Source organism: Amblyraja radiata, chromosome 3 (genome assembly GCF_010909765.2).
Source record: "Amblyraja radiata isolate CabotCenter1 chromosome 3, sAmbRad1.1.pri, whole genome shotgun sequence".
Classification (NCBI taxonomy): domain Eukaryota; kingdom Metazoa; phylum Chordata; class Chondrichthyes; order Rajiformes; family Rajidae; genus Amblyraja; species Amblyraja radiata.
The window spans coordinates 72,318,283-72,332,956 of NC_045958.1; the positions used below are offsets into that span (position 1 = coordinate 72,318,283).

Sequence of the window (14,674 nt, forward strand, 5' to 3'; positions counted from 1 at the left end):
GAACATCGATACATTGTTTCCACCATCGCCCACCTCTGAACATTGGGACACGCATGGCTGAAGCACCCAGAGGGCAGCAGCTTACAGGTGGAAGCCGCTGATGTTCCCCCATGGATGAACGCAACATGGCAGACAGAGAGGCCTGCAGGAGGTAGTTCCTCTGCTCAGAGGAGCTGGCGGATAACGGCCTGGAAGGGGTAGCTCGGAGAGCCAGTCCCTGCTTGTTCCCTGATGACCAGAGACCAGGAGGATGGAGCCGGTGATGAGGTCGGACATGACGGCGAGGTGTGAGATCAGTAGAAGAGGAGAGGGAACTGGGATCTGGCCCACCGAGCCCTCGAGGTTGGCTCCGGGAAACAAAAGTGGACGGGTGAGGCTGGTGGCCCCCAGCAGTTTGGGGCTTGCCTGGAACGGGCAAAGGTCATAACAACTAAAGCGTGGAAAATGGCGACAAAACTTAACACCTCGTGCATGTTATGATCGGTGGACTATTTCTGTACACTTGCTAATCGGGGATGTGCTTGGTAGACTGGAAACTAAACTGGAGTAGCCATACAGCACAATGCAGTTACAAGAGCAGAACTGAAGCTAGGAATCCTGCACCAAGTAACTCATCCTCGAACTCCCCAAAGCCTGCCCACCATCTATTAGGCTCAAGTCAGGAGTGTGATGGAACTTTCTCCACTTGGCTGGATGAGTGCAGCTTCAACGGCATTCAACGTAACTACACCACACTGCAGCTCACTTCATGTATAGCCATTCACTCACTCCATGTATAGCCATTCACTCACTCCATGTATAGCCATTCACTCACTCCATGTATAGCCATTCACTCACTCCATGTATAGCCATTCACTCACTCCATGTATAGCCATTCACTCACTCCATGTATAGCCATTCACTCACTCCATGTATAGCCATTCACTCACTCCATGTATAGTCATGCACTCACTCCACCACAGAGCTGCAGACAGCAACACTTTGTACCATCTACAAGATGCACTGAAGCAACTCCGTAAGAATCCTCAGACAGCACCTTCCAAACCCATGACAATTGGCAAAAATAGGGTAGACAGAACCTATTCCCCTGGGTGAAAATATCAAAGACTAGATGGCAAAGCTTTAAGGTTAAATGGGGGAAAAGTTTAAAGGAGATATGCGACAAGCATTTTCCCTCCAATCACAAATAGGATTCGCAGCCAGTCGTGGTGATGGAAGCAGATACAATAATGGTGTTAAAGAGGCTTAAAGGTATGCACATAGATATCCAGGAAATGATGGGATATGGATCATGTGCAGGCAGAGGAGATTAACTTAACTTGGTTTAACTTATCTTGCAGTACAGTTATTATGGGCCGAAGGGCCTCTTCCACTCCTGTGTTGTCCTATGTTTTATGTACGTTTACTTCACCACTGCATATGGCAGATGACCATAATAGATTTAGCTATGTAGTTTTCACAACTAACTGCGTCAGAATTCACCGGATGAAACAAAATTCCATTGCTGTGCTGTCAAATGAAAAGGGAAATGCTAAATCATTAGGACAATTCGCTTTTATTGTATCTTAAAACAGAGGCACCAGAGGCAGAGCAGCACCGCGAATCATACAAAAGTAATGTGTATTTAATTTGAAGCAAAATATTGGCCAGGGTACAGTATGTGCTTAATGAACGGCATTGATAGAGTCAGAGTTATTCAGCTCAGAGTCCCTTCAGCCCAACTCATCCATGCTGACACAGCAGAACCTACACGACGGGCCCTACCTGAACATGGAATTTCTGGGTCTTGTGGCAGTCTCCCTGGATCGGCGGTGGAGGCTCTCACCAGAGATGCAACACAGAAAAATGACACCAAGTAGTAGGCTGAAAAGATAGAGACATTCGTTTTGAACTTATTTTAATTAAAATGCCATTGTCTTTTATTTTAAAAGTCAGCATTCTAGTTTTCAGCTTATTGCATGTTAATATTAAATGGAGCTCTTGCCACCGAGTCATCATCTTTCTGTTTAAGTAAAGATCCAAAACCACTCCAATGCCAATTACTATTCATCGTTATTTGTTTTCAATCTGTTTTTTTTTTTTAAAGGTGTGCTCAAGCGTTTGACAATTTACCAACATTCTCAGGTCAGTTCCAGTACCAGGTTCATCAAATCATTAATTATCTCCCACATTCTGTCTTACCATTAAACACGGTGTACAAATAGGAACATGCAGTTCTATTGAGGCTCCCAGAGGTGTTGTGGTGCCCACCAGGAAGGTTCATTGGTTGGCGGGACCTCACCCAAAGGCTCGGTCAACGGGACTGGGTCCCCACCCGAAGGCTTGTCTGGGCCAACCCAAAGACTCGTCGCTCAGTGGGACTGAGAACCTACCCTAGGCTCGTCGGTGGGCAGGACCGGGAACCCACTTGAAGTCCCATCGGATGGGGTAACTGGGAGGAAGCTGGAGACGTCAGGTGTTAGAAAAAACGGCCAGTATGGAGGGTGAACCGGGGTAATGCCTCCAGCGCCCTCAAGGACAGCTGCAGGAAGTGCCCTCGGGACACAAGGATGGCTGGATGAGGAGAGAAGAGGGAGTTGGTTCGCGGGAACTGCTCCAGTACATTGGGCGTGCGGGCCGACCGGACTTTGAACTTTGAATAATGCCACCAACAATCATGCATCTGTGATATATGCTAAAAGAATTTCACTGGGCAGTAGCATATGTGACAAATAAAGCACAATTGAACCATTGAGTCAGAGCTGGCAACTATCCAGATATCAAATAATTGCAAAGTAAAAGGCTTCACTGATATCATCTTACTTCATCACTTGTAATTATGTTTTTGATAAATAATTCACCAACTTGAAAAATAAAACGCTCATGTCCAATATTCTTGGTAAAATGTCATCAGTGCTACAAAATGTTCAGAATTCATACACTTCCAAGCAGATCCAACACAGGACCAACGTGAATGGAGAAGTCTCCTCATCATTTTGCATTGCATATCATTTATTGCCAACCCAAGTGCGCAACAATAAATGTCCAGTTATTTTCCAACACAAGACCCCTCTTTCCAATGTTCCCCCCATCCTGTTGCGCACTTATATCTTCTACTATCCCACCCCTCTTTCACCTTTTCTCCCCTTCCCCTTATAATCCTCACACTGACTTTTCATTCCACTCCTCTTTGCTCATTATCTGACACTCTTTTGTCTGTGTTATCTCTAGCCTTTGTCCACCCATTGGCCAATCAAATTCCACACTCCCGCACCTGTATCCACCTATCACTTGCCAGGCTCTGTCCCACCCTGACTTCTTGTCCATTTAATCCTCCCTAATAAAATCAGTCTAAAGAAGGATCCCAACCCAAAATGTCACCTGCTATTTCCTCCAGAGATGCTACCTGACTTGCTGAGTTACTCCAGCAGTTTGTGCTTCACTCAAAGCATTGCTACTTACTGACTATTACAGCAGCTGAGACATGTTCTTCTTCATAGTGAGGGTAGAGTATAAGTTTGGGGATGCAGTATGTATTGTACAGCCAAATGAAGGTGATTATTCCAACGCAGGACCAGCCTTGAGGATCATAGACAAAATGAAATCGAAGACCCATCACAAAAACGTCATCTGGTTGGTTGTCGGTTGGAATTTCACATGTGCTACACCTCGCTCCTAGTAAGAAAAGTTATATGAGAAAAATCAAAGCATTTCAGTCTATATAAACATAGCCTGTTTTATTGGAACAAAAATGCACATTATTCATCATTGTATATCTGTCATACCTGCTCATTCATTGCAGAAAGGTCAAACCACAGACATCTAGCTCGAGAAAAAAGAAAACATGAATGATTCCCTGCACATCAGCTACATTCTTTAATAATTAGCCAGAATATTTCAGTGCATTGTATAAAAGTATATTTTAGAAGCATTCTTAAACTTGTCACACATTCATTGTTAATTATTGATTAAAATGTTATCATGCTTACATTATAAGAGGAATAATATTATAGAAGTTTTGCAATTCAACAGGTGAATTAATCAAATATTCCAAAGGAACATAGAAATAGAAAGAGGAGTACAGCACAGGAACAGGCCCTTCAGGTCCACAATCCCATGGTGAAAATGATGCCAAGATAAACTATTGCCAGCATATGATCCATATCCATCCATTCCCTGCATGTTCATGTGCCTGCCTAAAACCCTCTTCAACACCACTATCGTATCTGCCTCCAGCACCATCCCTGGTAGCATATTTCAGGCACCCTTGCCTGAGGCCTGGTGACACAGTAATATATAGTTGCAATGCAAAAACCCAAGTTCGATCCCAGCTAAGGGTGCTGTCTGCACGGAGTTTGTACATTTGTCCCGTGACTGCGTGGGTTTTCTCCGAGATCTTCAGTTTCCTCCCACACTCCAAAGACCTACAGGTTAATTGGCTTGGTTTAGGTGTAAATTGTCTCGTGTGTGTGGTAGTGTGCGGGGATTGCTGGTCTATTCGGACTCGGTGGACCGAAGGGCCTGTTTCCGCGCAGTATCTCTAAACTAAAATAACACCCACAACACTGTGTAAAAAAAATCTTGCCCTGCACAACTTTTTTAACCTTTGCCTATCTCGACTTCAAGCTATGCCCCCTCTTCTTTGACATAAGATTGATCAGACGGTGTCCATTATTTTGAGTCTCATCACATTCCCCTGTCCATATTCCACACTATAGTATTTCTGTTTCAAGTCACTCCCTTTCATCAGAATACTTGGAAGCTGGCTCACAATTTGATAGTACCCTTGAACAATAATAATCTTGGTTTGGAAAACAGATCAAGTAGAATCGTTTCCAGTGCTACTAATATTAATTAACTCGGATTGCAATACCAGATCACACAATTGAGGCCATTGCACATCCCTTCTCAGACTGAACAGCAGAGTAGTATGCACATGGAAACAAGCAGACACAACAGGCAGGTGGGAATGAAAAAATATCAAAAATACTGCAGATGGTGAAGATTTGAAAAAAAAAATGCTGGAAACACTCAGATCGGGCAGGATTGGTGGGAAGAGAAACAGATTACTCTCCACAAACCATAGCATCTGAAAGAACCTAAGCCAGTGACATGCAGAATGTGCAACCCCCCACCCAGACAGCACTAGCAGTTAGATTTGGACTTGGAGCTGTGAGGCAGCAACTCTACAGGCTGTACCACAGTGCTGGCCGAATTAGATCCTCAATTTGTGCAAAGCCTTGTGCAAGTCTGAAGATGGATACAAATGGCCCTTTAACATTCCACATGGGGATTTCAGGCAGCTTACCAGCACTCCAAGCACCTCATTGTAAATGTCCATTACTCTTCCATTTTTGGGCTGTTCCATCCAAACCCTCACCAGAGTCTGCTGAGGGAGAACTCATACCTCATCTTATTCACTTGGAAGTTAGTACTCAATCCATCCTTCATCAATGGCTAGTCATTCAGATCTTGCCTCTGAAACATATTCTACAGCAAGCAGAGCGGTGCCAAGGGTGAGTGTCAGATTTATTACAATAGCTTGGAGATCAGCAGTCAGGAAATCGCAGAGTAGGAGTTCATGGTGATCTGGAAGCAAAAAGCCACAAGTGTGCAGGCAGAGTGAGAGTGGGACTGAGGGGAAGGTGGGAGGTGGAGAGTGGCATGAGCAACAAAGGAGGTACATACTGACACCCTCGAAATAGGAGACAAGCAGTAGGTAGGTGAAGGTTTAGATTTAAGATACCATCATCTTCAAAACAATCAGGCACTGCTGTGGAAACTTCCCCAATCATGGCCAACTGCCTCTTCTTCCTCATTAAAGTTATGGAAAGAGTAATGCCTTCTGGCAGTCTATTCCAATTGACAATGATTCTGCCACACTCGCCCCTGCAAGGCAAGTGTTGATCTGAAAGACACTGTCTGCTGCAATTATACTTCGAGGAAAATTGATGTAGTGTAGTGCATTTATCTCTGGATCCCCAATCTGGATAACCTCTGCCTATCCCACACATTCTCCGTTGGGGATGGGATCAGGAAGAGCAAGATAACCACCCCACATCCACCCCTAGGATGGTCCCTTGTTATTTCAAGCTTTGACTCAGTATTATTTATGGTTAAATAGAAAAAGGGAATTCCTGAAGCAAATAAACAGTTTTTCCATTTCTGTGCAGGAGAAGCATTAATAATTAGACGCAAGGCATTTCTGCCCACACACAACAATAGAGGTTCACCAAGACACAGCCCAAATTGGAATGTATTAGCTATAAGGTTGAGCGGAGACTTGATAGAACTATATAAGATTGTGAGAGGGATAAAGATAAAGTAGACAGATATTCAGACTTAGATAGTCAGAGTCTCCCCCCCTATTGGGCATAAATTTAAGATGTGGGAGGGGGGCGGGGGGGGGGGGGGAGATTAAAGTTGTACAAGGACATGTTTTATATGTGCCTGGGAGGAGGAGGTAGGGAGAAACAAATAAGATAGAAACATTTATGAGACATTTAAACCGGCACATTAACAGGCAGGATACAGAGACGCATGGACCACGTGCAGATAGATAAAATTAGCTTGATTTGTGCCATAGTCAGTGCAGCTTTGGTGGGCTGGGCATCCTGTTGGCATTCTATATTGTTCTGTGGTCTATATATGCAGAAGTGAAAGTTGATGAATAAAAAAAGAAGGCTTTAGCCACTTTTTCATTAAAATATACACCCGTTATACACATCAAAGTTGCCATATTTATGCCATGCTAATGCTAACCAGGGAGACTGAGCCAATGATTGGTGTAACCTGAGGTCCATACAAATACACTATGAACAGTCGCGATAACCACATAAGCTTGCATTTTGTGACTGATTAATTGGAAGATTTAAAATCCCCACTCGTCACAGTTTTTGTGTCATTTGCCTTGTTTTATGCTCATTTGTAACTAATACAAGAGTGCAGTTGCAAAAGAGACAATTTTTTTAGGTCAAACTGGGGAACACAAGGAGGACAACAGAAGTGAAACTCAAAGATCTGCAAACAGAAAGGTATTGTACAGGAAACCAGTTGCAACTGCAAAACCACTGAAGCATGACATCAAATGGGAGTGTTTCACAGGTGACCAATCCAGTAGATGCTTTGTTTTTGACATGGGTTGGGTACTGACAAAAAATGAGGGCTCACGCCTGTTGCCAGATTATGATCAAAAATGATAGATTAGATAAGATCAAATATGATATAGTAAAGGTAGGTACGTTGCAAAACGTGCCTGAAGCGTCGCTGAAAATCTGTCCCAGCCCGTGTGCGCGATTTTGGCGCCGTTTAGAGGGGGGCGGGTTTAAAACGCGATTTTCCCTAGGCTGTTCAAATCGAGGTTTTTCAGCCTAGTTAATTATTAACTGAAAAATCGCTGGAAGATTCCCTCGCTTGAGCTATTATTAGTTTTAAGGGCTTTATTTAATTGTTATAGTAGGTTAAAAATTAACCTCTAAACCCCCGACCGCCGACAATGGGCCAGATCTCATACAGGAGAAAACGGAAGGGCTTATTTTTACGTTAAAAAGGGCTTCTTAAGATCCCTTTATACAAAGTTTAATGTTGCGAGTAGCTAATTTTGGGCCCATTATATCCCGCAGTATTTTTCTGGGCATTTGAGGGTACAAATCTACCGCAATGTGAACGTTCTAAACCAGCGCGTTCACAGGATCCCACTAGAAAGCTGATTTAAATGGACTTTAATTTACAGCAATTAAACACTAAATTCCTTCCATTTGACCTATAAATTAATGTAAATGAGATTTAAAAATCATGTTTTATTGTGAATTGTTTGTGAATATTATTTGCACACTTAGGCTATTTAAAAATGTTAATAATTTCTTAAGAAATGGATAGATGTTTAGATCTAGTAATTGAAGTTTGGAATTAGCTACAATTAGGTAACTAACTATAACCATATAACAATTACAGCACGGAAACAGGCCATCTCGACCCTTCTAGTACGTGCCGAACACGTATTCTCCCCTAGTCCCATATACCTGCGCTCAGACCATAACCCTCCATTCCTTTCCCGTCCATATAACTATCCAATTTATTTTTAAATGATAAAAATGAACCTGCCTCCACCACCTTCACTGGAAGCTCATTCCACACAGCCACCACTCTCTGAGTAAAGAAGTTCCCCCCTCATGTTACCCCTAAACTTCTGTCCCTTAATTCTCAAGTCATGTCCCCTTGTTTGAATCTTCCCTACTCTCAGTGGGAAAAGCTTATCCACGTCAACTCTGTCTATCCCTCTCATCATTTTAAAGACCTCTATCAAGTCCCCCCTTAACCTTCTGCGCTCCAAAGAATAAAGCCCTAACTTGTTCAACTTTTCTCTGTAACTTAGTTGCTGAAACCCAGGCAACATTCTAGTAAATCTCCTCTGTACTCTCTCTATTTTGTTGACATCCTTCCTATAATTAGGCGACCAGAATTGTACACCATACTCCAGAATTGGCCTCACCAATGCCTTGTACAATTTTAACATTACATCCCAACTTCTATACTCAATGCTCTGATTTATAAAGGCCAGCACACCAAAAGCTTTCTTCACCACCCTATCTACATGATATTCCACTTTCAGGGAACTGTGCACAGTTATTCCCAGATCCCTCTGTTCACCTGCATTGTTCAATTCCCTACCATTTACCATGTACGTCCTATTTTGATTTGTCCTGCCAAGATGTAGCACCTCACATTTATCAGCATTAAACTCCATCTGCCATCTTTCAGCCCACTCTTCCAACTGCCATAAATCTCTCTGTAGACTTTGAAAATCTATTTCATTATCCACAACCCTACCTACCTTAGTATCATCTGCATACTTACTAATCCAATTTACCACACCATCATCCAGATCATTGATGTACATGACAAACAACAGTGGACCCAACACAGATCCCTGTGGCACCCCACTAGTCACTGGCCTCCTACCTGACAAACAACCATCCACCATTACTCTCTGGCATCTCCCATTCAGCCGCTGTTGAATCATCTTGCTACTCCACCATTAATACCCAACAATTGAACCTTCTTAACCAACCTTCCGTGAGGAACCTTGTCAAATGCCTTACTGGTCCATATATACAACATCCACTGCTTTACCCTCATCAATTTCCCGAGTAACCTCTTCAAAAAATTCAAGAAGATTAGTCAAACAGGACCTTCCAGGCACAAATCCATGTTGACTGTTCCTAATCAGACCCTGTTTATCCACATGCTTATATATATTATCTCTAAGTATCCTTTCCATTAATTTGCCCACCACTGACGTCAAACTAACAGGTCTATAATTGCTAGGTTTACTCTTAGACCCCTTTTTAAACAATGGAACAACATGCGCAGTACGCCAATCCTCCGGCACTATTCCCGTTTCTAATGACATTTGAAATATTTCTGTCATAGCCCCTGCTATTTCTACACTAACTTCCCTCAATGTCCTAGGGAATATCCTGTCCGGACCTGGAGACTTATCCACTTTTATATTTCTCAAAAGTGTCAGTACTTCCTCTTCTTTGAATCTCATAGTTTCCATAGCTACTCTACTAGTTTCCCTTACTTCACATAATTCAATATCCTTCTCCTTGGTGAATACCGAAGAAAATAAATTGTTCAATATATCCCCCATCTCTTTTGGCTCTGCAGATAGCTGTCCACTCTGACTCTCTAATGGACCAATTTTACCCCTCGTTATCCTTTTGCTATTAATATAGCTGTAGATACCCTTTGGGTTTACTTTCACCTTACTTGCCAAAGCAACCTCATATCTTCTTTTAGCTTTTCTAATTTATTTCTTAAGATTCTTTTTACATTCTTTATACTCCTCAAGCACCTCATTTACTCCATGCTGCTATAATTATTGTAGATCTCTCTCTTTTTTCGAACCAAGTGTCCAATTTCCCTTGAAAACCATGGCTCTTTCCAATTTTTACTATTTCCTTTCAACCGAACAGGGACATAAAGATACTGTACTCTTAAAATTTCACCTTTAAATGTCCTCCATTTCTCTTCCACATCTTTCCCATAAAACAAACTATCCCAATTTACTCCTTTTAAATCCTTTCGCATCTCCTCAAAGTTAGCCTTTCTCCAATCAAAAATCTCAACCCTAGGTCCAGTTCTGACCCTCTCCATAATTATATTGAAACTAATGGTATTGTGATCACTGGTCCGGAACTGTTCCCCAATGCATACCTCTGCCACCTGACCCGTCTCATTTCCTAACAGGAGGTCCAGCACCGCCCCTTCTCTAGTAGGTACTTCTATGTATTGCTGCAAAAAACTATCCTGCACACATTTTACAAACTCCAACCCATCCAGCCCATTTACAGAATGTGTTTCCCAGTCTATGTGTGGAAAATATTTGCTCTTCCAATTCTCCCTCCCCATTTGGCGGTCTATAATACACCCCTATAAGTGTCGCTACCCCTTTCCCATTTCTCAGTTCCACCCAAATAGCCTCCCTAGACGAGCCCTCTAATCCATCCTGCCAAAGCACTGCTGTAATATCTTCTCTGATAAGCAATGCAACACCTCCACCTCTTGCCCCTCCAATTCTATCACACCTGAAGCAACAAAATCCTGGAATATTTAGTTTCCAATCACAGCCCTCCTGCAACCATGTTTCACTGATAACTAATTATATGCTTTAATTTCCGGTCCTTTCAAGTAAGATTATTTTATATTTGTTTCAGAATGCTTCAATCTATGATAACTGAAAATTTCATTCAGTTCTCTTAATTTTTAAGAAAGTTATGGGCTTTTGACTGTCCACGATCACAGCTTTTTTGTTATGTCCATAGAAAATCAATAGGGAACAAGATGCTAATTTCCGAGTATGAAAATGGCCTTAACTTTTTAAATACTTGAGATATGAAAGTGAATTAGGTGTCAAATTAAACTTATTTTTATGCTTTATCTGATGGGATAAATTGCAGACTTGATTTTTAAATCTCAAAATTTTGTAACATTGCTAGTAAAAGCTGTTAGTAATCAAACTCACACAAGTCACAGTGGCGCAATGGTAGAGCCGCTGTCTCACAGCACCAGTGATGCGGGTTTGATCCTGACCTTGGGTATGAACTGTGAGGACTTCCTGTAACTTCCACATTCTCCCTGGGAGCACATGGGCTTACTCTGGACGCTCTGGTTTCATGATTTATCGGAGCAGAATTAGGCCATTCGGCCCATCAAGTCTACTCCGCCATTCAATCATGGCTGATCTATCTTCCCCTCTCAACCCCATTCTCCTGCCTTCTCTTCTTAACCCCCGACACCGTTACTAATCAAGATTCCAGCAATCTCCGCCTTACAAACATACATTGACCACCCTCTGACTAAAGAAACTCCTCCTCATCTCCTTTCTAAAGGTACGTCGTGACATTCTGAGGTTGTGGCCTCTGGTTCTAGTCTCTCACACTGGTGGAAACAGCCTCTCCACATCCACTCTATCCAGGCCTTTCACTATTCGGTAGGTTTCAATGAGGTCTCCCCTCATCCTTCTAAACTACAGCGACTACAGGCCCAGTGCCGTCAAACGCTCATCCAGTGTTAACCCAATCAACTTAATTGATTGGCAGAGCAGACCCGAGTAGCTGTTTTTTTTTTAACGTCGTATAGTTAAGTCAAAATACAAATTTCTACTCCAATGCATGGCAGCGGGCAGCTGAAAACAGCCTTTGGAGCTGTATCGTCAGGTTGCTTGGAAAAACAACACGTAGCTATAGAGCAATTTAAATGTTGCCATGGCAGCGTTTACACTAAATTCACGTCTTGTTTTCCGCTCTAGATGTAGGCACGCACATCCCGATATGGAACATGCTCTACCTTCTGCTGGTGGGGAGCAGGGAGAAGGAGGAATGACTGTGGTGGGACAAGTAGATACAAGGAGCTGCAGATGCCAGTTAAAGGATGTAAAGTGCTGGAGTAGCGCAACGGGTCAGGCAACATCTTTGGAGAACATGGATAAGTGATGTTTCGGGTCGAAAGTCTTGTGGATGAGATAACTGCAACTTGGAGAGGATTCTACATCCTCAGTCCCCTTACTGCTGAACCAATCCTCGGTACAAACGTGTCAACGACTTTGGGAAGCATCGCAATGATATTCGAAAGAATCATCCGTCTTCCCTCTTTCGGGCGTTTGCATTAGGAAGCAGGAGAGTCTCACACAGCTATCCGCATCTACTCCCCATCGCAACCATTTCTCATCTTTAAGTGAGGGGCTCTCCGGAGGCGAGCTCTCAGGAATCCAAGGCAATATCCTATCCGCCCCGTTTATTAAAATGTGTTCAATAGATTTTCAGTCAAATGTAGAAACGTCCTTGGTTAAAACTGCCACTGTATCCCATTAAAAGCAATCGCTGAAAATTAAATTCCGAATTGTTTGCCCAACGAAAACGACTTTAGACATTCACTTTCGTTCTACTCGTTTGCTGCCCGACCAGCTGAGTATTTGCACTCTGATTATCTTCCCGTGTTCAGTATCACAGACAGCACCAAGGGAAACTGTGCCTGAATAAGGCGCTCAACCATTTAACAAAAAAACATATATCGCCATAAAAATTGGAGCCAGAACTCATTTAACGCACGGCAATATAAAACTGCTCGTTTTGTCGCTCGCAGCAGCTGTACCTCTGTAAGATTTCCTGTTTGCGTGTCAGGGTTGTCGGCGAAGCGACTGGTCGGTTCGGCGGCTCCGCTTGCAATGCGTCGCTTGCTCCCGGGCTCGCGTTCCACCTCCCCGCTCCCGGCAACGCTAAGACAATCGCGGCACACACTTACACTTACACTTGCTCTCTCTCCCTCTCTCTCTGTGTATGGCTGCCGTGGAGACAAGCGGCGCATCACCACTTCCTGCTCACCGCTGCAAACTGGCCCCGAGCAAGAAACCGACAGGAAGCGCGGACGCTGCCTTTTACCCCGCATCCCCGAGGTCTGCCAATCCCCGCCGACAAATCGTGTTCATTGGAGACTTGACGCCAACCCCATCACCAAATGTTCACTTTGGGTATGCAAGAAAGACATTCCGATATTAGTGATATGGTGTGCTGGTATTTCGTGGCAGAGATGCATTGTTATTTCAATTTTTTTTTATCGTAATGAAAATGTATACAAAACCAAAATAGTGCAAAATGAATCAAAAACCGGGCAAAAATACCCCAAAGATTGTTCATCCTGCAGGTAATCACATGCATGTACATTGCACGCAAACAAACATAACCTACGTGACTGAACGAACACAAGGTGGAGCCGGGGTAGGGGAAGCGCGTTTGCCTTTTATCTTTCAGGTTTCCCAATATTTCCCGAGCTTTTAAAATTAATAATCCTTGTTCAGGTTAAATTAGCTCACCTTTAGACGTGGGGTGGGGAGCTTGTGTGTTACATTATGCAAAACGTATTGAAAGCGAACGACACTGCAGTTTCTGTTTCTTATTATTTTGATTCTACTCATTTTTAAAAATATTAAATTAGTTAAATAATGTTGCACAAGATATAGGTGTTTAAAAATAAAAGCTTTCCTCGGAGATTAAACATCGGGAACTCCTTCGAAAAAAAAACACGACTTGAAACCGCTGTTGGCATGTAAAATTGACTGTCTTCCTCTTACAGTTCAACTATTGGTGAAATCTAGACCACACAAATAGGTTGGCAATTCAAGTCTAACCTGTACTACATGTATTGTTCATTTACGTCATATCTATCCGGCAGACACAAAGGACCACAGATGTCGGACCAATGTGTTGAGATTGTTTGACACTTTGGCACTTCTCACATAACTTAAAGAGACCGCTTTGGCGGTTGCAAGAAGACAACTAAGTTTTCAAACTCACTACATAGCCTCCCCCCAGAATCCGCTGTACAGAAACGCACGGGTAACCGGACGATTCGACCGGAACGCGTAGTCTGAGGTAGCGGGGCGAGCGTAACAGCAGGGGCCGGCAAATCAGAACCAGAAGGACTCGACAAATGCGAACGAGGGACTGGCGTAACAGAGGAGACCGGTGAAACATAACCGGGGGTAACAGGTGCAGAGGGTGGCAAAAGGGCCGGTGGACATCCTCTACGCCGCGGAGTGCCCACCGCCACCGGGCTATCCTCGTCGACGTGTGCTGGCTTAAGGCGGCTGATGGAGAAGAACTCCTCCTTGCCACCCATGTCCAACGTGAACGAGGCACCAGTCCTCAACACCCTGTACGGGCCCTCATACACCTGCTGCAACGGCGAGCAGTGAGCATCCCTTCGAAGGAAAACATAAGCACAATCCCGTAACATAGTAAACATAGAAACATAGAAATTAGGTGCAGGAGTAGGCCATTCGGCCCTTTGAGCCTGCACCGCCATTCAATATGATCATGGTTGATCATCCAACTCAGTATCCCGTACCTGCCTTCTCTCCATACCCTCTGATACCCTTTGCCACAAGGGCCACATCTAACTCCCTCTTAAATATAGCCAATGAACTGGCCTCGACTACCCTCTGTGGCAGAGAGTTCCAGAGATTCACCACTGTCTGTGTGAAAAAAGTTCTTCTCATCTCGGTTTTAAAGGATTTCCCCCTTATCCTTAAGCTGTGACCCCTTGTCCTGGACTTCCCCAACATCGGGAGCAATCTTCCTGCATCTAGCCTGTCCAACCCCTTAAGAATTGTATAAGTTTCTATAAGATCCCC

At 43.5% G+C, this 14,674-nt stretch overlaps 1 protein-coding gene across 14 annotated transcripts in view; it reads right to left on the reverse strand.

Annotated features, from left to right (window-relative positions):
- The window catches only part of zdhhc21 (zinc finger DHHC-type palmitoyltransferase 21), a 62,549-nt gene extending 48,988 nt beyond the window's left edge, over positions 1–13,561 (reverse strand). Inside the window, exons 1-5 of one of the 14 annotated variants that reach the window (XM_033018034.1) lie at positions 13,355–13,561; positions 5,288–5,568; positions 3,765–3,801; positions 3,442–3,654; positions 1,765–1,863 (exon numbers count right to left, since the gene is read on the reverse strand). In XM_033018034.1, coding sequence (XP_032873925.1) covers positions 1,765–1,863; positions 3,442–3,595 — 253 coding nt within the window. In that variant the 5' untranslated portion in view covers positions 3,596–3,654; positions 3,765–3,801; positions 5,288–5,568; positions 13,355–13,561. Of the gene's footprint in view, positions 1–1,764; positions 1,864–3,441; positions 3,655–3,764; positions 3,806–5,287; positions 5,569–12,636; positions 12,952–13,354 lie in introns of those variants that run through there. The other 13 variants (XM_033018044.1, XM_033018032.1, XM_033018035.1 and 10 more) reach the window with 13 other exon arrangements.
- Positions 13,562–14,674: the final 1,113 nt, after the last annotated feature.